Below are 25602 nucleotides of genomic sequence, written 5' to 3' on the forward strand. Positions count from 1 at the left end.
CACATCAAGACCTCTCTCCTGGAAACAAGTGCATGAGGAAGTGTCAGAGAAGCAGCTGGTTTTTGAAACAGGAAATGCTTATGTTATATTTTGGTATTTTTTAACACAGTGTAGTGTTTAGCTAGTAAAAAATATCTAGGCCTAAGGTAAATACAGGCAGTGTCATTGACACCTGGCACCTGCAGGTAACTCACTTAAAAATGAAGGCTTTGGCTTAGAGAAGGGAAAGATGTGAGGCAAGAAGTCTATGAAGATAAAAAAAATACTTTACTAGGATATTTTAGGAAGGTTATTTTAGTAAAGTCATATGTCATGGAAGAATGTAGCTACATTTCCTACTTCATTGTTGTAATTGTTTATCACTATTGCTCACAGGAACATGGGAAGAGAGGATTTCTGCAGCATAAGAAATTCTCAGTAGGATAAAGACCATGTGACTAAAGAAATCTCGTTAGCACTAGGCGGATCAAGCAAGCAAGGAAGACTGAAAGGAGTTGGAGTCACCACCTGCATGCTGAGTATAATGTACTAATGTCATGGAGAAGCAGTAGCTAAGCAGGAAAAGGGACAGTCCGGTTTCTTGCAGTTGCTGGGAGGAGTTGCTGGATTCCCTGGTAACCAAGATGCAAACATTTGGTTGTTCTGCATGTTTCTGGATGGGATGCTTTGGCAACTGATAGGGAGTCAGCTTACACAACAGGCAGTTTCCTTGGTAGGGGCACTAACAATGTCTGTTTGCTGTTTCCAGTCATCATTAAATCTGGAAAAACCTAGTATCACTGGGTTCCCTGTTCATTACCTCCCTAAAAAATAGCCAAGGCTGTCAGGAAGAGCAGAAGAGAGATAGGAAAGAAAGTGGGATTAAAGGAGGGTAAAAGATAAGCAAGATAAATGAGTAAAATTGTAGGGAGGAAAGTTATGGTTAGTTTTCATGTCTCATGAAAAGATGTTTCTTCCGGTGAGCCCTGATTTGGCTCCTTCTCTCAGTGCCTGCTCTGAAGGCTAGAAGACTGGCATTACTCTAGCTTGTGGAGTCTGCTGACATTTGGGGGGAGTTTCAGTCACTAATATTGCCAGAATCAGTCCATCTACATAAGTGGTTTTAGAAGTTTTCCTTGAGGTTTTACTCTTTTTCATTCACACTTTAACCAGTTCATTTAGACTGAATGAAAAACTTACCTTGGGTGAGCATCCCATGATTTGTTCTAATCAGCAGCACATAGGGGGTTCATGCTCAGTGACCCCAGTTTATGGCTGCAGCTCTGAAAGAACTTGCCTGGGTGAGTGCACAAACGCAGCTCTAAAGCCAGGGCTTTCTTAAGCAGGAATGACTAGTTACATCTCTGTACTACCCTGTGCAGAGAAAGAGAGATATTGCTACTAAACTGTGTAAGCTTTGAGTGCAAGGCTCTGGGGGAAACTAAGCAGCTTCTTTCTTCAATTAGTTCTTGCTCTGCAGCTTTACTTCCCCTTCAAAAGCAAGTAATCTCATACTGGGGCAAGTAGCAAGTTTGCAGTCTACAGAAACAAACCAGGCTTTGGCTCCCTACGGCTTACCAGCTCAGGGGTTATCAGGGGTTATCTTCTTCAGTGATCCCTCGTTGCCTCAATCTCAAATCCCATAAGCTCTGCAAGCAGAGTTTCCAAAACAGCTAAATCTGAAGGCAGACTTCTGTGCATGTGCGCACAAAGACAGACAATCAATTATTTTATGTGGATAAAGCTATTGAATTATTTCTTACCATGTTTTTTTTTTTTTTTCTATTGGAAGAAATTCCTGTTTAGTCTCAGATTTCAGAAGCTGGGTTTACAGTGCAATGCTTCCGCTTTGTCTTTTGCCTCAGCAACTACAAATCTCTGGAGGCTTTGTAGTGCACTAGAACGCAGGAAGGAGAGTCACACTTCAGCAAACAGTCTTTTATAACCTTTTCTGATGTTATATTGTGTCTTAAATACAGCAGAGACCTGACATACATTCAAATTGCCATGTACTGAAGAATGGAGAAATGATAGGAGAGAAAAAATTACTATGTGTCCTTCTGAATTTCTAACTACATCACAGTGCTTTCAGAGTGTCAGATCACCTTGGGAAGTCCAGTTTTTTATTACAGCTTTACTTAATTTTGAATTAATTCTTCCTCACACCCCTTGCATGTAAAAATGCTTTTGCTTATACATGTCAATTTTGCCACTGTCCATACTCGTGCTCCACTTGTGTCTTCCCCAATACAATATTAAATGTATTAGGGACAAGTTTAAGGGCTATCACTGATTACAGAAAAGAGATGCTTGTTTAAATCATTGGCATGAGGTGTTCACATATCTGACATTGTCAGTGTCAGAAGAAATGTGCAGATTTCACACAAACACACATATTCAGATGTGAAATCCTGTTAAATTAGGCCCAGAGAGGGAGAATAACTGAGGCAGTTCAAAAAGCAAGGTGGTGAGCTGCAGATACCCAGAACTTATCAACAGCAGGTAAACAGGCCTGAGAGCAAATCTACAAGGGAATTATTCAAAATAAAGCTAAGTAAGAGAATGGAAAAATTGAAAAAAAAAAAAAACTGAGAAAACTTACTGCATATTTTCAAACAAGAGGAGAAGGGAAGATAGGGCCTGTTTTTCTAACCAAATTGTGAAATGTAAGAAGTGAAAGAATCAGGAGAGAAGGAGCTGGGGAAGCAGACATACTGAATGCTGATTAATGGGCAGTGTTTCACTAAGTGGTGGCCGAGGACTGTGTTCCTCCCTCATGGGACATACCAATTTTTTATCTTATCTACTTTTTACTAGTTGCCTCAGTGAAGAAAGGCCAAAGGGCTGCCAGAGTGACTAACAATATCACCTGGTTGCTTTAAATGTTGGTGACAAAGACACTCAACAAAATGTGTTCCTACTGGTTCCTCCATTTGTCTGTTGAAGACAAGGCTTGGTTGGCTTTCAGTCTGCTGATTTCTCAGCAGATTTGGGAAAATGCCTCTAGAGAGGGCTTTGCACAGAGCACTAAATTCCTTCTTCTTCCTCAGCACACAGAGATGTACATTTGCTTGAGTGGCTCTTCGCAACAGCAGCAGTAGCAACATGCTCTCCTGTAGGGAAAGATGCAAATTCATCTCCCACAGGGATGGGTTGTGTTCTAAAATATTTGCTGGCTCAGATGAAACAAAAGCCTTCTGAATCACATGTAGTGCACTATATTGCACCTTTCCAGACACTCTGGCATGAACCTTTAACCTTCTAAACGCTATTTAAGTCAGCTAGTACCCTTGACATAAATTGGTGCACGTGACACTGATTGTGTGCTTACAAACTGGGAAGCACACAAACACTTCCTCTGAATGCTCATGAAATCACCAGCTCTCAGGGCATAAATGCGTTATGCACAACAGAGGAGGTTATACCCAAGAGCTTGTAAAATGGCCAAAGCAGTGCACAGCAGTGATTGTCAATATATGATGTTGTAACATGCTTGTAGACTCACAGACAGACAGATTTAAAGTCTTGTACAATGCTCAGGATTCTTCCTGTATTTGACTCCTGCAGTTACGTGCTACAGTAATGGACTTGAAAGCATGTTGCTGCAAGAACTTGACAAATGGTGATGGTACTCACTAAATACCCAGTGATAGGTCCCAGGGAGTGTGAATCACATGCTAGATACTGTTTTTTTATGTCTGTAGAGAAACTCTTTTTCCTGAACACACAAATTCTGATCTGTGGGAATTTGAAGGTTTGAATGATGGGAGAAAGATGCAGCTTGGGGAATTTCCACTTACTGAAAGGGAAAGTAAGCTTTACATGTGAAATAAAAAGAAGACAGACATTTCTTAGATGCTGTTTTGCGATGCATAAACATTGCCTATATTAGGTTGCTTTATATTCGTTAGGCAACCTTTCCTAGTTACTGGTTGGAGAGTCTAACTAGTTCAGGGTTTAAAGAAGAGGAAAAACACCCATAAAAAGCAACAGCTTGTCTTGGATGTACACTTTAAGGCATATTACCTAAAGCCATTTTAAAGTTTAAATACGATGGCCCAAAGGTGCTTTTCATTCCTTGCATGTTTTTTCTGAAGTTCATTGCACTGCTCATAATCAGCTGAAGTTAATTACTGAATACTAACTTTCATGGGCCTTCAGATTTGTGCTTCTGCAAAGAAACAAGTGAATAGTGTCTGCAAAAATGAAATTTATTTTAAAAAATAATGGTTTTGGATCATCTCAAGAAATGAAAATGCTATCAGTATTCTCAGTAGAAGCATGAAGTAGTAAAAGTGGCCAGAAAAAGCACTCAGGTAGCCTGAAGATAGCATAGTGCTCAGGGATGCTCATACATAAAGAGCATGGATCCACAGGACTCAGGCTCCTTGACTTTTTTTCTCTGTATTTGGAGACCATAGGAAACGCCAAATACAAAGCTTTTATCCTGAACCTCATGCTTCCTCACTTACACATGCTTCTCACATCACAGAAACTTTGCCTTGTGGCAGGTGTTGCAAAGCCCAGAATTAACAGCTGGCCAGTGAAACTGGCAGTAAAACCACAAATTGACCAACTGCAGCAGGAAAACATTTCTCAAGGCACAGTACAACGCATTTGGCCTGTGTTAACACAAAACAGGTCATGCTTTGTGCTGAGGGAAAAGACCCAGTGGGAAAACCACCCTGGAATCTGCTCACATGGTTCTTGCAGGGTCACACGGGAGCACAGGCATGCAGCTGTGGGTGGGTGGTGGCTGGAAACAGGTGCCATGCCAGCAGCAGACTGTGGCAGTGCAGCTTTGTCCCGAATGACCACAACGAGACACATCCAGGTATAAGTAGAAGTGCAGCTGGCAGGGGGCTGTGCTTGTTAGATTTAAGAAAACGTGCCACTCACAGATAAGGCCAAGGACTTGTGTACACTGCAGAAACGTGTGCCACATCTTTCTAGCACAGTGGTGGGCCATAGAAAAACTGCCTGGGTAGAAATGAGGAGCAGTTTTCTTTGGGAGAATGAAATTTGGAGGCTGTCTTCCTATTTCAGTACACATAGCAAGACCAGTATAAACTCTGCTTCACTTTGCAGAGTGTCTTCGGTTTCCTTTTTCAGAAAATTAAAGTTTAAAACTTACTTCTCCTCTTCCTCTGACACGATCTGCCTACCATAGTCCATTTCCATTCCAACGGAAAGATTAAGAGATACCACTATTCAGTTTTCTTAAGAGGGGTGTGTTTGCGCAGGGAAAGATTCTGCTTGCCAAACACCCGCAACAGTCACTGCCCAGGACTCCTTCCTCACCTGCCACACATTCTTTGCTGCAGCAATCCATCAAATCTCCTTTCCCCTCCCGCGGGGAACGCGGGGTCGGGACGCGGGGTGGGGGGGTACGAGTTGGGTCGCAGGTGTCGGACGCGGGATCGGGATGCGAGAGTGGCAACCGGGGGCTGGAATGCAGAGACCGGATGCGCAATGGGACGTGGGCCCCGCAGGCGGATTGCGGAGGTGGGACACGGGGCTCGGGGGTGGGTCCAGGAGGTGGGATGTAGGTCCGGAGGAGGGATGTGGAGGCCGGAGGTGGGCCCGGAGGCGGATCCGGAGGAGGGATCGGGAGGCCGGAAGTGGGGCTGGAGGTGGGCCCAGAGGCGGGTCGCGGAGGCCGGATGCGGAGGCCGGAGGCGGGTCCGGGAGGAGGGTTGTGGGGGAGGAACGAGGGGCTGTACTTCCGTTTTGGTGTTGCCGTTACGCGCTCGCGGAGGGGCTGCCGGGCCGCTGGCCAATAGCGAGGCTTGGTGGAAGCGCGCGGTCGTCGGTGGTTGGCGGGTGGCGGGTTGGAGGCGGGGCCAGGCGGGAGGGGCGGGGTGCCGCAGGTGCCGCCCCGCAGAGCCGGCGCAGCGCCGGCAGGGTCGGTGCTGCTGTCGCTGGTGGCCAACCAGGATGCGGCTGCGCTCGGGTGTGTTCGCCTCCTCCTGCCTCCTCGTGCAGGCCTTGGGCGTCGCGCTGTTCCTCCGCGGCTTCTTCCCGCTGCCCGTCAGGTCCGTGCCCCGCCGAGAGGCCCGCGCGGACGCTCCCGCCGAGCCGGCCCCGCCCGGCCCAGGTAACGTGAGCAGCTGCCAGGCGCACCCCGTCGTTCGGTGTCACGGAACATCTTTTTTGTAGCGCCCTCGTGTTTCCAGACCAGCTTCCCGAGTAGTTTAGAACTTAACTGCTTTTCACGTAGTTATGGATCACAGGCAGGGATACCTGCTCGCAGTCGAAAAGCCTCAAGCGTCAGCTGTCACTTTCTTGCAGGGTGTGTTTTCCTGTCGTTTTGTTTCCCTTTCCCTGACTCTGATGGAGCCGTAATACCCGGTCCTGTTCAATGGCAGGTTGTTTACATTAAATGATGCCGTCCCAGCTAAAACGCCTCACGCGTTTCCTGTGATCATTCGCTGGCTGTATTGTGTCCGAGGTTCATTTTCTGTGATATTTCTGTGGTGTGTGAGTGCTTTAATGCCGCCTCAGTGAGACTTTTAACACCTCAGTAGTGACAAAGCAACTGTACTAATGCAGGTTGCAATATGTACAGTATTGCCGTCCATCGCTATTTCTGTGAAATCACTGTCTTTACAGGTCATGCTCCATTCCAGAGCTGTATTTGTGAAACCAGAGTTTTCAAGAATCTTTTTAAGGAGCCTGTAGAGGATGTGCTAATAAAGTACTTGTCTCATATGTTCAATCACAAACTGTATTAAAGTGAAGAGGACTGTGTACTTGAGTGACTGTTTTTCACCAGTTTGGAGCTTGCGGGATGAAACTTCAGGTTCACTTGGCAGCTGGATTGAGTAATATTTTGCTCATACAGAGCTCTTGATTGGGACACCAAGTTATGGTTAACTTTTTGGAACAGGACTGTAACTCCCAAACTGGGTCTTCAGCTGCTTGATATTTACTGTTAATTCTTCTGAAGTGTGTGATGTTGTGCCTGTAGGGACAGGCTTACTTGAATTTTGAGATGCAGTGGAGAGAACAGAAGGTTGTGTGATTTAGAGTGTGATGTGCTGGTATTGGTTGAGCAGGAACACTGAAAGAATCTAATCTGGTAACAGACCAAGTGGTTTCTGCGGAAGGGCCGGCTGATTTTTAGCTGAAGTTTACCAAGACTGTCACAGATATCTGATAGGCTTCTGTGAGTGAAATATTGCATTCACATGTGATTATTAGCAGAAGACTAATGTAGAAGGAGACTGGATGAAAAGATGTCAGACAATTTGGTTTTGAAGGGACTGGTTTGTGTTGAAGAGTGGAAGTGTGTGCCACAGGGCTCTACAAGCAGTTTAAATTTAGGTATGTCATGAGCAAGCCTAGGTATAGTAGGCAAAAATGGAGTGACAGTAGAAAAATACTTACTTTCTGTAGTACTTAGTTATGATGTGCTTGCAGAGTGATATCTGGATTATAAGGTCTAAAGGCAGGGTAGTGCTTACTAAACCATGATGCAGAAGGCTTTCAACCTACTTTAGACCTGTTCAGAAAAGAATATTTCTCCAGTGCTTCTTTAACTCCTGAATGTTTCCCTTTGTGAACAGTCCTGACTGCTGTTGAGTGCATGCTGTCTTGGCTGTGAGAAAGCTGAATGCTTGCAGCACATTATTGTAATAAGTTCTTGATAGACAATCTGTGATTTTCTTCACAGAAGTTCAGGTCCATTTAGAGTAACTGTTTTCCAAGTAAACCTGGCAGAGACAAGTAAGCATGCTGTATGGCAAGGCTTGGACAAAGTGTTGCTTTAGCTATCTTACAGTAAGTATTTTCACATGGCTTGTAAATGACTCCAAATTCATTTGAACTTCTCAACACTTTGACTTTCCTATAAATCACATTGCAGGAGGAAGTTAGGAGTAGGGCATATGTGTTTGTGATCTGAACATTTTTGGTGTACAGCAAGCTTTCTTTCACTAAGCAGTGGATAGGGGAAAGATGTAACTAAGAGAACATCTGGTGGTGCCTTCTTGTTTTTCATGGTGAGCCAAAGTATGCTGGATAAGTTGATAATTCAAGTCCTGGAAAAAACAAAATTATCAGTTTATTTAGGATTGCTTGCAGTCAGCATTTTGTTGTTGTGATTTCCTTCTACTCCCTGCTGTGCCCTTCTCTCCCATTTCCTGATCTGGAAAAATCACTAGCAGTAACTAGTCAGTGAATGTCAGTTTGTTGATGCTTATATGTGTACCCCAAAGTAAAATTTCTCAGGTTGTTTTTGATGTTGCTGTGTTAGACACACCATTATCTGTGACCATTCCAAGTTGTCAGCCACTTTTGCGGAAAAAACCTTTACTGTAAAGGACTGTAAAACCCCTAACTTTATATAATGCATGTACTGAGCAGTTAAATTCAACACAATGGTGTCTGGATAGAGGCCTGTGGGTAGGATATATTCTGCTTCCATTTTGCCCTTGTGTGTTTGTATATTTCTTGATAGAGAAATGAGACCTGTAGAGCTTGGAGCAAAAATGCTGCTGTAAGACCTGAATGTCACCATGTGGACCAAGCTCAATGCAGATGAAGAGTTGCTGTGGCCAAAATTAAGTCCATGCAAGAGAAAGAGGTGGGCTTGAAGGCATGGTGTTGCCTACTACTTGATGCACACCAGCATTTTCCTGTACCCACCTATATGTTCAGGGAATTCTGGAATTGGATTTTGGCCCTGCAGCTGCCGTTACTGAAGTAGTCTGTCATATAGTCTTCTACCTTGAAGGGAGTGAATGTGCATAAATCTGTTTCATACAAGTTTCAGTGAAATTGTCTCTTTCTTTGTAATCTTTTATCTTATGGTGAGATTTCATACAGAGGCACGGTTTATGTTGTGATGTGCAAAATTGGGTATTAGCACAGGTGAATGCTATGTCTTTTTTCTAACAGAAGTTTTCTGTCAGATACAATTAGTTCAGCTTTACTGAAGTAAAAAGAGAGGAGGTAGCAGCTATTCCTTCTTATTACTTTGAACACTCTCCATTTCAAAGCTTTTCCTTAGTTTTCCCAATTTCATGTCACATTCCTTTCACATCTTGTTTTATTTCCTGGAGGTGGTATTGGAGTTGTTGTGTTATTCCTTTGCTGGATGGCTTGAAAACTCATCTTCCTCAGGTTACTTCTCAGGTTTGCTGTTTGCAGCTTCTTGTTTCTGTGTATAGAATTAATAAAGAAGTTGAAAGCTCTCATTTATGTGGTGAAGTTGTCCTTTAACTTCTGTATCATCTTCAGTAAAATTTGTTGATGAGTTATATATGCCCTGTTTTTGTTGCTTAGGAATAGTTTCTAACTGGACCAAGATTCCTCCACCGCTTTTCAAAAAAGTTGTCGTTGTGCTGATAGATGCTTTGAGAGATGACTTTGTGTTTGGATCCAAAGGTAAACAGTTTATGCCTTATACTACTCAAGTTGTTGAAAAAGGGACTTCCTACAGTTTCATTGCTGAAGCCAAGCCACCCACTGTGACTATGCCTCGAATTAAGGTAAGTGGGATTTTTTCCTATCTTTTCATTGGATAAGCTTTTGAAGTATGAGTTGTTTCATATGCTTGGAGTTGGCATAAAGGATGTGTGTGGTGTTAGTGCAATCTATGGCTGAATGTCTCTTTGCTGTAGTAGTGCAATTAATTGACTCTTGATTTGCCATGGGCAAGAGGTTAAGGACAGATAAGGCCCCAGTCCAGGCTTAAATGATTGACATAGCCTTTTTATTTGTAATCATGGGAAGGTGGTAGTCTCTTAGTTGTCCAGTTTTCCAGTTGTCTTCTATCTAGGATCATTTTTATTGTATATCTCTGTGTTCTTGTAACTTCTGAGAGAAAATAGTATAAAATTGTTTTTTCATAGGGATGTTTCTAAAGAGCTTAAAAAGGAAATTCTGCAAAGTTCTGCAAAGGTAAATAAAAGATGAATTCTGGTGGTGTCATCAAAATACTAGATCATCCAGGCTTGTCAGTGGTAGATCTGAGTAATACCTCTGTGCACTGAGGAGGCTGAGGGAGTGATGATTGGTAGGTCAACTAGCAGGAGAGTGAGGGAGAGGCAGTCTGGTAACTTTATAGATGGACTTCAGTGCTTCTTCTGGAAGTTTCTTACTTACTGTTTTGAAGGTACTGTTGTTGTTAATATTGAGTAAGTTTACTTACACCTATATTGTCTTTTGGCGGTTTAATGACCAGTAAATGAAACAAACTTCAACTGTTTGTTTGATGAAAAGACTGAAAGTCTTTTTTCTGTTAATTAATTGAGACAGTAATATTTTTACCTTCTGTAAAGCAGTTATCACAGACATCAACTAGCGCTGTGCTGTGGCAGATGAGGTTATGTGGCAAGACAGCTTGTGTTCTTTTATTTTGTTATGTTTCCTTACAAAAAAAATGATTTGTCTGCCATCTGGCTTATTGCTCCCTCCCATTGCTACTGTTTTCTGAGCACTGGAAGTTTCCTGTTCAGTGTGTCTCTTTTCTTCTTTCATTAGGCTTTGATGACAGGTAGCATACCTGGTTTCATCGATGTTGTTGTGAACCTCAATTCTCCAGCTGTCTTGGATGACAATCTGATATGGCAGGCAAAAACAGCTGGGAAAAGAATAATATTTTATGGTGATGATACTTGGGTCAAATTGTTCCCAAAGCACTTTGTGGAATATGATGGAACAACATCGTTTTTTGTGTCAGACTTTACAGAGGTGAGCGGCTTTGTATGATCCCAAGTTAAATGAATTGAGTACAAACAAACAGTGTTAGTTTCTGAGAATGAGTGAGTAAATCTGCCCTTGTTCTGAAATATTCACCTGGCAATTAAATAGAAATTGAATTTGTGTCTAATTTTGGTGTGGGCACTGTAAAGCTAAGCATTTGAATCCCTCACGCATATGCTGTAAAAAGTGTTGCAATGATAGTGTACTCATCAATTTATCATTCTATAACTTAACGTAAACATGCCATTTTCTCACAAAACTTGTTGTGATTGGAAGTTAGACTAGTTGTTTTGTTTAAAAATTCTACTGTCCACATTTTCAGTTTGCTATCAGATATTTTTAGTAAGTGCAATCCTTAAGAATCCTTAAGAAGTCTATTAATATATTAAATATATTAGTCTGTTAAAAGTATACTTTTATAGTATTGCATCATTTTTGTGATTGCAATGGGAGCAGTGCTTCTTCATGTTGTAAAAGAGGGAGCATAGAAAGTAAGTGAAACAAACTAATAATTCTTACTTGGGTCACATTAGAAGAGTAAATGCTTTGACAAATTTACTTCATTTTTGAACCTTTATGATTTGTAAAACCTTAAGCCATTGATCTACTGCTACTGACTGAAGTATTTTATTATTTAAGGAAGTTAGGAAGGTCTAATGTGAATTGGAAGACATGTTTAATTGGTTATGCTGATGAGACTTGCAAAAGCTTCTACCGGGAGTAAAAAGTACGACTGTTCTACTAGATATGTGGTTATGTGGCTCCCAAGCTCTTTATGCAGTCCTTATAGTGCCTTAATATAGTCTTAAACACACAGCTTTTTATAGTTCTTTTGGTAGTTATATACAGACTCAACAAAATAGTATCACATGGGAAATATTGTAGGGTTTTTTAATAACTGAAGAGAGTATATGCAACTAAAAATGTATTGTCAATCTAAGCAGGAAAACAGTTGAGTTAGGCCCCAAATAGCATTTTTCAAACAGTTTTTCTTTCTCACTATGTTGTCAGTTCTTTTACTGAAGAAGTACCATCTTCTTGTGTTTGCACGCTAGCAAAAATGGAGTTGAGAGATTAGGGTTTGTTGTACCCCTGAGCTTCCCACCTCGAAACTGAGATGTTTTGTTGTACTTGTGATACGATGTATCATCACATGTGAAGTGATAGTCTGGAGTGTGCAGGGTGAAAGTGACTGAAAAGTTCTTGGAACAGTTTTTAAAAGTTTCTGTGGAAACTTGGCAACCCACTTGCCTTGTCTGCATGTGATCCAATGCATCCTTACCAGAAAAGATTAAATGGGGTGAAGAATCTATTTTTAGACAAATATATTTGACTGCCTGACATTGAACTAATTTTTTTTTTTCATATTAACATTGTGCATGATTGTAATCTCATCAACTTCTATGGAATTTTCATGGTAGTGTAGTTAATTTTTTTGTGCTTTTTAAAAGGGAAAGTTTTTTTTTACCTTATAGTAGTTTTCCTTTTCTTTGAGGTTGATGATAATGTTACCAGACATTTGGATAGTGTGTTAAAGAGAGAAGACTGGGATCTCCTAATACTACATTACCTGGGGTTGGACCATATTGGTCATATGACTGGGCCAAACAGCCCATTAGTGGGTCCAAAACTTCGTGAAATGGATAACATACTGAAGAAGATTCATATTTCCCTTCTTTCAAAGGTAAAACAGCTTCTTCTTGGGTCAGTGTCTGTTAATTGTGGATGGACATTAAAATGCTTGCTGGTTGTAGTTGGTAGCTTCTTTATTCATAGACTAAAGTGTGTATTCTGTTCTTTGCCTTCCTGGGCCATTTCCCAGTGTAGCATTTTTAAGGATTTGGTGGCTGACCTTAATAACATCTGCTAACAGCCTCTTCTGGGCAGCTGTTGGAAGTAACATCCCTTTGATGTATGGGAAGAGGAGAGCAATGCCTGCCAAAATTCTTCCATCACTTGTGAATTAAAATGGTTGTTGGTATGCTTTCTACTAATGAAATTCTGCAGAAGGAGTAATGGGCATGTGTTGCTAATGGCTCTGATGTCCAGAATTATGAAGGCATATGTAATTCTTAGATATTTGATAAATTCAGATGGAAGTGGTGGTCTTGATCTGTATTTTTTATGGTAAATGTAGCACATCTGAATCTGTTTTTAGATTTGTAAATATTGGTTGTCACTTACCTAAGCAGTCTGGATATTGAAATACCAAATCCTAGTTCCAGGTAGCCTGAAGCTCTTTTTATTGTTTGCTTTTAGCTACTGCAATTCAGAATAGGTGATCATGAAATTTTAATAGTATTTTTAGTCAAGTGGATACTATTACATGAAAAGAAAGGTTAAATCCTGTGTGTGGAAGTTCTATGAATGTTACAGTTATGTTTCTGCTGTTTTTTAGTACCTTTGCTTTTACCATTTATATTCAAGCCTTGATCTCTGTTTTAGAATGCAGACATAATAAAAGCACTATATTTTTTATAGAATATGTACTGATAATAACTAGAGATGATAAAAAAGTACTTCGTTGTTGAATGACTGTTAATTTTCTGCTGCTTTGATTTGTTAGCTCAAGATTCTTGGACAGGCCTCACTTAAGTTTCTGTTTCTCTTTATTCAGAAACATATACCTCATTCAACATCATTCTTCAACAAGCATTAACAATTAGTCTTCATTGATGGTCAGATTTAAACCCCACATCAGTCAGATTTCAATCCCTACAGCCCATGGGAAACTAGAGACTGTTAGAAACAAGATTATTTTTTAATATTGAATTGATACTATGTTAGTATTTACAATATGAGTAATTCAGCATGTATATTGAAACTTAGTGAAGCTGAAGAAGTGAAGAGGGGGAATATTTTTGTATTAATGATGCTCTTCTGGGACTCCTGATTTTCTTCTCATGGTGTGATAGCCTTTTTTTAATCTTACAGAGAGTTTCTTGTAAATTTGTAACTTCAGGGGTTTTTTTTAAAGCTTTTTTTGTGATTTTTTTTTTTTTGCTAAGATACTGACAAGTGTGTTAGATATGAATGTACCTTAACTTTTAAAATGACTGAGTTACACTTAATTACAGTGGTCTCTTATTATCCGCCCCAGAGTGAGCAAGTTTCAAAACTGAAGTTAATTTTGAGACATATTCATGTTTGAAAATGATGAAGATAGTGAAATGATATAAATTATTTGTGTTGGTATGGTAACTTAGATTTTTTTTCTGTGATTTGCAGGAGGAAGCTTCTCTTCCCAATTTGTTAGTTGTTTGTGGGGATCATGGAATGTCTGAAACAGGCAGTCATGGTGGTTCTTCAGCAGGAGAAGTGCACACACCACTGCTGTTTATCAGCTCTGCTTTTGGGAAGAGAAGTGGTAAGGATCAAAGAAGCATGAACTTTTTTAGAACTGTCCTGGTTTCAGATGAAATAGAGTTAATTTTCTACTTAGTGGCTGGTACAGGACTGTTTTTTGGATTCAGTATGAGAAATAATGTTGTTAACAGCCTGGTGTTTTAGTGTTTACTCTAAATCAAGGACTTTCCTGTTTCCCATGCTCTGCCATTGAGCAGGTGCAAGAGGAGCCATTAAGGGGCATAGCAAGGACATCTGACCTGAACTGGCCAAAGGTATATTTCATACCACGGAACATCATCCCTCGTATATAAAATGAGGCTGCCAGTCACTGCCTGGGGATGGATTGCACATCGGTCAGCAGGGGTGACAAATTTTATTGTGAATCACTTGTTTCTCTTGGGTTTTATTCTTCCCCCTGTCTTTATTATTATTATTATTATATTTAATTTTAGATTATAGTAGTTATTACTGTAAGGGAAAGGGGAGAGAGAGAGAGAGGAATAAAACCCAAGAGAAACATGTGATGCACAATGCAATTGCTCACCACATGCTGATTGGTGCCCAGCCCACCTTCAAGCAACAGTCCATAGCCCCCAGTCAACTCCCTCCAGTTTGTGTGGCTGGCTACGATGCTCTATGGTATGGAGTACTCCTTCAACCAGTTCAGTTCAGCTGCTCCAACTGCGTTCCCTCCCAGCTTCTCATGTTTACTGGCAGAGCACAGGAAGTGGAAAAGTTACTGGTTTAGAGTAAGCCCTCCTTACCAACAGCTAAAACATCAGTGTGTTATCAACATTATTCTCATACTGATTCCAAAACACAGCCCCTGTACCAGACACTAGGAAGAAAATTAACTCTCTCCCAGCTGAAACCAGGACAAGAACACACTGGCAGCTCTTAATTTATATTATGGTAGAATTATTTTTGAAAAGTGCTTTGGTTTGTTTTACAGTTATTTGGGAAAGCCCATTCTATGTAATCTAAAACTCTGGTTTAAGCCAAAGTTAGCATCTGTATCTTGGTGAAACCATGAATCAAGCTTTGTAACCAGTGAGAGAATTGTGTATTTCTGAGATGATAATCTTTTACATCACTGTCCTGTCTGAATGTTGAGCGCTAATGAGATCTGTTGTCAGGATACTGGGCTAATGGTAAATGAATAGGCGTAGATCCAAAATCCTATTTGAAGTAGGTTGAAATTTTGTCTTTTGTGGCCAGAATATTTCCTTGGCCTCCATTCTTCTCTCTCAGACAGCTAGGATGGAAGAATGAATGACAATTTCTCACACAGAGTCCACCAGAAGGAGGAAGAAAGTCCTTGGGAGACTACAGACTATTGGAAATAGGATTATTTTTTAATATTAAATTGATCTGACCCTTGTGAACAGGTGAGAGGTGATGGCACTGATAACATGACTGTTGATTGCTAAGTCTTAAGGATAGAATATGGACCATGAGTGTGTTTACTGTATAGGCTAGTTAATTTTATATCATTGATGTGAATTCACATGTTTCTGAAGCTGATTTTCGACTTGCACATAATGATAAAAAATAAAAGCAAGATAGTTAAAGGCAAGAGGCAATAAAGAAATGGAGTGGTAGAGAATCTTTAGTCTACTTTGTAGAGTTATGCTTAAACAAGCTCCTTGATTGAGTGGATTGGTGGAATGTAGTTATACCAGGAGTGAATATTTTCCCCAAAATAATACTCTCTGCTGCCTTTCATTCTGCCACTTGCTCATTTCCATGTGATTTCTTTTCCTCTAAAACAATGTGTGCAGAACCTTGATTTATTTATCTTGCTGGAGGTTCCCGCAGCACGGTGGAGGTAGATTTTCCTGTTGTTTGTAAAGTTGTTGAGCTGCAGTAGAAGGCACTGCTTGAGGAGTCCTTGACCTTGTCTCAGGTTTGTAAACAAAACAAAGTCAAGAGTGGATCAAATCTCTTGGCTAAATATTTATTTTATGAATTTCACTAGCATGTGTTGACAGCCAGGCAACAAGAGTATAGATTCTGTAAATGCAGTCTCCTGCTTGTTAGAATTAGTTTCTCTGAGGTTTAACCTGAATGAGCAGTTTTTACAATACAGTAAAATATATCTATTTACCTGTCTTTTGGGATAGAGTTTGTGATTTCTAATGCCTTTGTAAATATCCAGCAGTTTACTTTTCATTGGTATAGTAATCAGGATTCTAGTGACTGCCCCTTATGATCCTACTGTAAACAAAATGGACTGTGGTTAATTTGTTAGACCTCAAAATAGTAATCCTGTGGGCTTTTTACATTCAGTATGCTGTCAGGATATTACTTTTATAGCCTTCTACAGAGATGTGTCACCCATGATTGGCTAAATGTGTTTGGTAGTTTGGCTTTTTTTTACCAGTTAAGAACTTGCCTTTAAAGATAAAATCTGAAAACTGCTGACATAAAGGTACTCATGCAAAAAGGCTTTACGGATTATAGATGGCATTCTGTAAAAGTATGGGATTAATTTGGGCTAGATGAGAAATGAGGCAAATTTTAATGCTCTTAAAAGCAGCCTTGAAAGGAATAAAGACTATATAGAATTCTTTCTATACTGCATTTAAGTCAAAACACTCAGTGCCTGAAGTTACAAAGAGAATGAAATAAAAGCATATAGAAAAACACCGTTACCTAACTAGTTCAGCACGAAAAGGAACAGCTGGCAAAACAATCTTAAGCAGAAGGTTCCTTATGTTAATAAAATCATTAATGTCTCTAGATTTCTGTGGGACTGAAGCCTAATCCTGATAACTGCAATAAGTTAATGGAATCTTACAGGACCCTTTAAAAATCACTGGGTTTGCCTGCATGTAGCCATGGATTTGGAGCCTCAACATTCTTTACCTGATGTATAATTCTGTTTTCCTAGCAACCTGGTATTAAGTAAATATTGAGCTGTTGTCATTATATTGAGAAGCTTCTGGAATGCTGTCAACATTATTTTAGGTTCTCATTCTTTGTTCATATATTAAATTGGCCTACTGTAGTGGTTTCTATTATTTCTAATGTAAAAGTTATGAAACCCTCTTACGATGTAGGCTGCAATTTGATATTAAGGTGATGTCCTGGACCATCTGTTTTCTTACTTGTACTTGTATAACATTTATGTTGTGTTTACAGTAGTTGTTAGCATTGAAAAGTGGCGCTGGCTAAGAATTTAATAAATATTGTATTACAGCAGCAGAGGATAGCAGCTGAAAAAGATCAGTCAGCTCTCTGTAGACCACTTAAAATAGCTGATCTAACACCAATGAAACAATTTGGAAAATAATAAGGTGCCAGCTATCTCTGGAGAAATAGAATGGGCTTGTTATTGAAATACTTCTTTTCCTCTCTCTTTTTCTTTCTCTTTTTTTTGTTAATTCTAGCTCCTCTAGCCCAACCTGAACATGTGCAGCAAACAGATTTAGCTAGCACACTGGCAATAGGTCTTGGCCTACCAATTTCAAGAAACAGTGTTGGGAACCTTATATTACCAGTTGTTGGAGGCAAGACAATGAGAGAACAGCTACGTTTTGTGCACTTGAATGGGTTCCAGCTTAGCAGATTGCTGCAAGAGAATACGCCTGCATATGGAAAAGGTAAATTAGCTAAAAAGATGTTCCAGATATACTACAAGGAGATTGTTTATAAAACAGTTCGGACTTCTAAATTCAATAGTGTGGCATTGTACTGCAAGTTAGCTATTCTTTTGAGAGTATTCAGAACAGTTGTACTGAATTCAATCTTTACTGCAACCTACTTTGATACACTGCTTCTGAATGCAGTTTTTTAAATGACTGCTAATATTCCTAGTTGGCAAAGGAGCAAAAATAATGATGGAGTAAGATTAAAGTAAAACTGCCAGTGTAGTTAAATCTCAGTGATTTCATAACTGCTGTTTGTGAGGTGTTCTATATAGGGCACTGAATCTGAGCTATTTGGAGAATTAACACAATGGACTGAATTTTCTAGTTTAATTAAAAAGATGCTTCAAGTAGAGCTGGGAGATAATTTAGGGTAAGTTATTTTTTTATTTCATTTTTATGTATTTATTTGGAATGAGAACCTAAAGAACTGCTTATTAAAAATGCATGGGGGTATGTGTGTATATTTGGAGGAAAAAATAAAAAACAAGTAGAAAAAATAAACCAAGCCTAGCAAAATGTGGTATTTCATTAGGAAGCATGATACAAACTGCAGTATAAATAATTAAGTTAACATGATAATTTTGTGAAAAAAATTGAGTTAGAGGGTGAAGGAGAATATTTTACCATTGACATTAGAAGATGTTGTCTTAAAGTGACTGTGAAGCTTGTCAATTGATTTGTAATATGTTGAATTATTAAAATAACTAGATGAGAATGCAGAGCTGTTTTACAGCTAGGAATAATTAAAGTGGGTAGCAACGTAGATATTAGCAAAATGATTGTTCTAGGTCAAGAATCAATTATCTTTCAACATCACAGCTTCTAATCATAATTAAACCTTGGATTCTCAACAGAACAATTCTGCTTGTAGCAACAACATACCTATAGCAGGACCCATGCTCCATCTCTTCTGACATTTTTTTTCTGCACAGATTTCTTCACTGAACCCAGTTGTGTCAAGTGAGGAACTTGCCCTTTTGAGGGGTTTCAGGATATGACTGTGTTGCTGAAAATGCCATCACAAAACTCCATCTGACAGTATTTCTGCAAACACTGATGATGCAGGCTGGAGTTTCTACCAGCTTCTTGTTTGTATCTTCATTTTAGTTTTATTTTTTGTCTGGGAACAGCTTAATTTTGACTTGTAGCTTTCATCTGAGAAATGAAAGTCAAAATTGCTGAGGATAAAAATGTGAGAATTTTTTATGGTGCTTGCTTGTGACTGCAAACTTACTAGAGGTGCGACCTTACTGGAAAGAGTTTGGGAGGCAAAGCATCCACAATGACTTTCTCTCCTTTCAGTCATGGAAAGTCTCAATAACATGGTGCAAATCTAGGTCCAAATCATGGTAGCTTTTTCTACAGAGTCTTAATGTTGATTTCTCCTGTTTTTGTCTACTTCTTAGAGGGATCTTGTTTTTCTTAGAGTGTCCTAGGTGTGCTAGGCTATAGGTTAATGCTTTGGTCTGTTCAGTTAAGACTGGCAGGGAAACAGTATGTTCTGTTTGTTTAGTGTTGTTTGATTGATGTGGGTACTTCAGGCTTAGAAATACTAAAGACAATGTCACTAACTCAGTAACTAATATATGTAACTCAAGAGCATGCATGGATGGCCATTTGTTTTGCATGGCTTTTAAATGAAGATAAATGCCATCCCACTATCCCAATACAGACACATACACATCTGTCAGGATTCCCCTAGAAGGAGGTTACCTTGCAGAGAAGTTACTATATTTAGTAATCTGATGCATATTCAAGAAGGTTGCCTGCTTTTTAAAAAAAGGAGGATCCTGGGAACTGCTTAACCAGTCAGCCTCACCTCTGTCCTTGGTAAGATCACAAAACAGATCTTCCTGGAAGACGTATCAAAACATGTGGAAGACAAAAAGGTTATTGGAAATTACTGACACTACTTTGCCATGGGCAAATTGTGCCTGGCTAATTTAGTGTCCTATGATGGAGTAAATGCATCAGTGGACAAAAGATGTGTCATCTACTTAGACTTCTGTAAGGCCTTTGGTAAGGCCTCCCTGAACATTCCTGCTGCTGTTGTTGGAGTGATATGGTTTGACAAATGGACTCTGTAATGAATAAGAAATTGGCTGTGTGTCTGTCAAGTTCGTGGCTTAATGTCTGATTGGAAATAAATAATGAGTGGTGATGTAGCAAAAGATGTCTCCATTAACAGTGCTGGTGATGAATGAGATAATCTTAAAATCAACTTCCAGCCTGAATAATTCTACAATTCTAAGATTGTAAGTTGGGAATTTGAGGATGGAAAATTGATCTTTATGTGAGTGAGTGGTGACAGGCATGTAGCTATGCCTGGGAGTGGATGATGAAATAGTTGAGAACTTCTGGGTCAAGATTAGTGCACAGACCAACGTGGGCAATATTTTATAGGCGTCTAGGGCAGACAGTTGGATTGTAAGGAATTCGTAGCTATTCAGACAACTAGAGGAAGTTTTACTTTCACCATCTATGGTGCTCATGTTGTGCTTCAGCCATCCTGTTGCATTTCAGGCTAGATAACTGGACAGTGAGATGGATTGAAAAGTGGCTCACCTGCTGGGTTCGTGTGAATGTGATCAGCAGCACAAAGTCCCCCTGAAGGCTATTGTGGTCAACCACAGGCCTTGACTGAAGCCAGAACTATTCAACATCTTCATCAGTGATCTGGCCAGTGGGACAAAATGGTGTCTCAGCAAGGGAAGGACACAATAGAAATCTGAGAGAAGTGCTTGATGCAATAGGTGGGTCTCCTGCCATTCAGAAGCACTTTGACAGGCTGGAGAAATGGGCTGACAGGAACCTCTTAAGGTTTATCAAAGGGAAATGCCAAATCCTACACCTGGAAAGAAGTAATCCCAATGTACCATAGCAGATTGGGTTTTGACTGACTGGAAACAGCTGGAAGAACCACCACAGGATGACTGGGGACACCAAGCTGAATATCAGGCAGCAGAGCACCCTCATGAAAGGAAGGGCAATAACATCCAAGGTGGCATTAGGAGGACAGTCATCAGCTGGTCAATCCTGCCTCTTGTATCAGCTGTGGTGAGCAGGCATCAGAAGTCTTGGGTCTGGTGCTGGGCTTCTCAGTACCATAATTTAGTGGATATAACATAGTAAGTGCAGTGCATGGTCATGAAGGTGATGAAGGGATTGGAACGTCTATCATATGAGGAGGGGCTGAGGGTGCTAGGACTGTTTAGGAGGGGTCTTATCAGTGTAGGTACTATATAATGGGAGAGAATAAACAAGATGAGACCAGGGTCTAATTGGTGATCCTCAAAAAAAATCTGGAGGAAACCTTTTCAGGTAAGATTTGTCAAACACTGTTATGAGTTGACAAGAGAGGTTGTGGAGGCTTCATACCTGTAAACATTCAAGACCTGACTGAACACAGATCTGAGCAATCTTCTTTAGTTCACACTGCTCAGAGCCTTTTAATTTGTATTTGTAGAACATCTGAACACTCATCAGAGTTCTGCTGAAAGCTCTTGGGCTATATAATTTCTGAATTCCACAGACAAGGTCTTCTGCCAGGTTTTTTGAGTGAAAGAAACCCTGAAAGATAGTTGGAGTCAGTTGGACATCACTCCCATTTGCTTAGTTGGACATCACTCATTGAAACTGCTGCTGCAGTTTCAAGCTTTCCAATGCAGATTCTCCTCTAGTAGCAACTAGTAGATCATAACATTTCAGTTCAATGCCAAGAGAAATACCTCTGACTGGAACTTCAGTTTAAAGTGAAAGATATACTTGAAAATGCTTGCAAGGATAGCATAAGCCTTGCTGCTTAAAAAAAAAAAAATCAATTCTTGAGGTCAAAACCAGTAAGCTCTACTGAAGGGGAAAACATGGCATTCCTGTCCAGTGCTGTAATTTACAGCACAGGGGTTAGAGCACCAGCTGTTGGGACCATGAGGATGATTACTGAGTCAGGAAAAGACTCACCCATATTAAGCTATATCGTTACATAAGCATTCATTTTTGGTGGAATACTAGTTTCTTTCTTAACACAATGAGATGAAGTCAGCTGTCAGTTGAGTTGAGTTGCTGTCAGATGGGAAGGCAAAATAATTTTAACAAGCTATTTCATAAAGAAGCCATGGATTTCCCTGAGTTCAACTGCTCCAATGTTAAAAGCAAACTGTAACAGTACACAAAAATTTCTTTTCATCTTCAAGTGTTTTAAATATATCTGTTACTAAATAAAGAGCAGAATAAAGGCAGGTCAGTAACTTTCCCCCCCATGTTTGTTCATATAAACACGCATTTTCAAACTAAGAGGTTGCACAACATTTAATGGGACTTGGGCTTTGCTTTATTGAGGTTCAGAAGAATCCTCACACTTAAACATATCATCAAGTAAATTAAATTTTACATTATAAACTTGAAGGTTGACTAAGGGCTTTGTTATTTAAAACATATATTTTTGCAACATCCTAATAAATTACAATGTGAGGCATTAGGTTTTCTTTTGATAGATGTGGATACATGCAGCTAAAGAAAAAATCTGAAAAAGGAGAATAAAAATAGCTAGCAAAAATTAAAAAGCTGAGAGAAGAATTATCTAAAAACACACTGTTCATACCTCAGTGTGAGATAGCAATGCTTCCCTCATGTTCTGAACTTCTGAACATGTAGTTGAATGATAAATTAGGACCTTTTCTTTGAAAGACATTTTACAGTGGAATGAAGAGTCATGCTTGAGAGCAAGTTGGCTGGTGTTATTAAAATGAGTGCAAGCTTTTCAATTTGGGACTGATCGTGAACTTGTATTAGATTAAAATAATTTTACTTTTACTGGGACATGTATATGTTGAAACTGGAGAAGTCACTTTTACATTATTCATTCTTTCCTTATAACTCTTTTTAAATGATTGCTGCCTGTGACTGGAACAAAGTGAAAATATTGTCAAACAGATGCTTGCAAACTTATCCATCTGGTTGCGATAAGATGATAGTGAGGCTGAAGCACAAATTGCTAATGTAATACTATGCAAGTAGAACACTGCCAGTGTTTTGTGAAATGTGCAGCTGGGCAAGCTTGCTTTGTATTTTGCTTCATTTTTGACTTGTCTTTTAAGTATCCTGTATGGGAGTGACTTGCTGCCTGTTACCAAAAATATTACCTGCCTGTTACCAAAATGCTTCTCCAACAACTTAGTGTCCATGACCTTTAATATTTTATGCCTTCTGCATATAAATGTGCACTGAACCAATATAACTGGAGTTCTCCAATGAAATTTGGCAACCATGGTCTTTTATTCCTGTCTGAAAGATCTTTAAATCACATAAGAGTTTGGCTAAAAGTAATCTTTCATAACATGGACACAGTGGTTTTGGTGGGCAGTTAGTATGGAAAGGAGTAGATGAGAATGAAATAAAAATGCTAAAAGGAATGAAGAGGGAGACTACTCAAGAAACATAAAAAGGAGGCAGAACAGGAGCAGAAGATGTGGAAGGAATTTATTTATGTTTCAAAATATAGCTTGAACTCATTTCAGTCTTCTGTATAATGAAAAAGTGTCATGTCAAATCTCAGTCTGATTAAAGCTCATTTTAGATGATCCTTTATGGATGTCCTCAAACGTATGAATATTTAACTCTTATTTCAAATATACTGAATGAGAAACTTTACAGGGAAGTTAAAAGCATTACAAGAAGGAAATGAAATCCTCTGTGTGCACTGGCAGCTTTCTTTTCAGGTGTTTGCTGCTGGCTGGAATGTACTTTCTGGCAGATCCCTGCAAGCCCCCTGCATAGCAGGGTCAGCATGCCTTGGAGTCTGCTAGAAGTCTTGGGAAAACAGACTGGACGTTTTGAGTTAAACACTGCCTTTTAAAATTCTCACCTTGAATTCAGCCCACAGTAGATATGAAATGTCTTGTATGATAAGAGACTTGTAAATAGTAAGCACAATTCTTTCATGACTGTATTAATTGAGAATAGAAATACTTCATTCACCTTCATTCACTTGAAATAAAATTTTAAATGTTCCTGGATGTTGTTGAAAAGGCTTAACAAAAAATAAAGTTTTTTTTTCCAAGTAGAATACACTCTTCATCTACGAGGAGTGAAAAAGAGCCGCAACTTAAGTCTTTGTGACACCAAAGTTATTTCACTCATTGTGTTAACCTTTCTTGTCTGAAACTGTACAGCAAATGTTTCACCCTACTTTCAGCTAAGAAGGGAAGAACTGCAAGTTACATACAATTTCCAAATCAGTCTTTTGTACTTAAGTTATCATTACCTTTCAAGTCAAATTGCAGGGAAATAGCAAGTACTGTTAGTGTGAAGTGAAATGAAACATCTATTTTTCAGAAAAATGCATATAAATGTGAATATTCATGCATAGCATACGTTTCGGTGAGATACAAGTTTCTGAAAATTACACTCTTGCTTCAACTGAATTTGTATTGTGAATGCATACTGTATTCAATGACCAATATTTGAAAAGCAGAAACACAGATTAGGTAAAGTAGGACTGGATCACTGCAGGTTATCTAGTCCAACCACCCTGCTGAAGCAGGGTCCCCTACAGCACATTACTCAGGAATGTGTCCAGACAATTTTTGCATATCTTGAGAAAAGGGCTCTGCAGCCTCTCCATGTAACCTGCTCCAGTTCTCAGGCACCCACAGAGTAAAAAAGTTCTTCCTCATGTTTAGGTAGAACTTCCTGCATTCCTGTGTTGCCTTTTATCAACTGGCAGACTCCTGCCTGTTGCTGGGCACCATGGAGAAGAGCCTGGCTCCATCCTCTTCACACCCTCCTTTCAGATACTTACAGACATTGATGGAGTCCCCTCTCAGCCATCTCTTCTTGAAGATCCACAGGCCCAGCTCCCTCAGCCTTTCCTCGTAGAAGAGATGCTTCAGTCCCCTCATCATCTTTGTTGCCCTCCACTGGACCTGCTACAGGAACTCCATGTCTCTCTTGTCCTGAGGAGCCCAGAACTGGACACAGCACTCCAGATGTGCCTCACCAGGGCTGAGCAGAGGGACAGAATCACCTCCCTCAGCCTGCTGGCAATGCTCTTCCTAATGCATCCCAGGATCCCATTGGCCTTCTTGGCCCCCAGGACACACTGCTGGCTCATGGACAGCTTGTTGTCCATCAAGACCTCTAGGTCCTTTTTCACAGAGCTGCTTTCCAGCAGGTCACTGCCAGCCTGTGCTGGTGCCTGGGGTTCTTCCGCAGGTGCAGGACCCTGCACTTGCCTGTGTTGAATTTCAGATTCAGATCTTTTCTTCCCATCCCTCCAGCCTGTCAAGGTCCTTCTGAAGGGCTGCACATCCCTCTGGGGTATTTGCCATCTCCTCAGCTTTGTGTCATTTGGGAATTTTTTCACGGGAGGCCTTTGTGCCTTCATCCAAATCATTGGTGAATAAGTTAAACTTCTTTGGACCCAGTGTTGACCCTTGGGGGACGCTGCTACGAACAGGCCTCCAACTAGATAGACTTTACACTTCTGATTAAAACCCTCTGAGCTCTGCCTTTCTTTTAGTTCTCAGTCCACCTCCACCATCCATCATCCAGCCTGTACTTCCAGCTGATGTGGTGTGTGTGTTGTCTCCTTTGGTGTTTTCACTAGACATCAGCTATTTGATCATTTCCTACTTAGCTTATACACTGTGTTCTAGATAATGAGTAGTTCTAGTGGACAACATTGCTTTCTTCGCCCCTCATGTCATGCCCCTGCAGTATCTGAAGCATTTAAATTGTTTGTCTGGGAAACATTTTGTAAAAATTAATGGTTATTTTAATAAGTTTGTCAACTGTTAGAGGTCTTGACAGTTTATTAGGTTAGAATTAGTTGCTTGTATTCCAAGTAATTGGTATTGCTGCAGAAAGATAATGTAATTTTGTACCTGTGAAAAAAATTTCAACTGTCATAGCA

The 25602-nt window shown here is 40.0% G+C and overlaps 1 protein-coding gene across 9 annotated transcripts in view; it reads left to right on the forward strand.

The window, feature by feature from the left end:
* The first annotated feature begins 5841 nt into the window (after nucleotides 1-5841).
* Nucleotides 5842-25602, forward strand: part of PIGG (phosphatidylinositol glycan anchor biosynthesis class G) — a 74764-nt gene continuing 55003 nt past the window's right edge. For 5 of the 9 annotated variants that reach the window (XR_008428480.1, XM_053931596.1, XM_053931598.1 and 2 more), the window contains exons 1-6: nucleotides 5842-6076; nucleotides 9268-9473; nucleotides 10468-10677; nucleotides 12185-12373; nucleotides 13918-14056; nucleotides 17430-17642. Coding sequence is in view for 8 of the 9 variants with exons in the window: in XM_053931596.1 (XP_053787571.1) it covers nucleotides 5917-6076; nucleotides 9268-9473; nucleotides 10468-10677; nucleotides 12185-12373; nucleotides 13918-14056; nucleotides 17430-17642 (1117 nt within the window). In the remaining variant the exon portion in view is untranslated. Of the gene's footprint in view, nucleotides 6077-9267; nucleotides 9474-10467; nucleotides 10678-12184; nucleotides 12374-13917; nucleotides 14057-15334; nucleotides 15426-17429; nucleotides 17643-25602 lie in introns of those variants that run through there. The other 4 variants (XM_053931597.1, XM_053931601.1, XM_053931603.1 and 1 more) reach the window with 4 other exon arrangements.

Source organism: Vidua chalybeata, chromosome Z (assembly GCF_026979565.1).
Source record: "Vidua chalybeata isolate OUT-0048 chromosome Z, bVidCha1 merged haplotype, whole genome shotgun sequence".
Classification (NCBI taxonomy): Eukaryota; Metazoa; Chordata; class Aves; order Passeriformes; family Viduidae; genus Vidua; species Vidua chalybeata.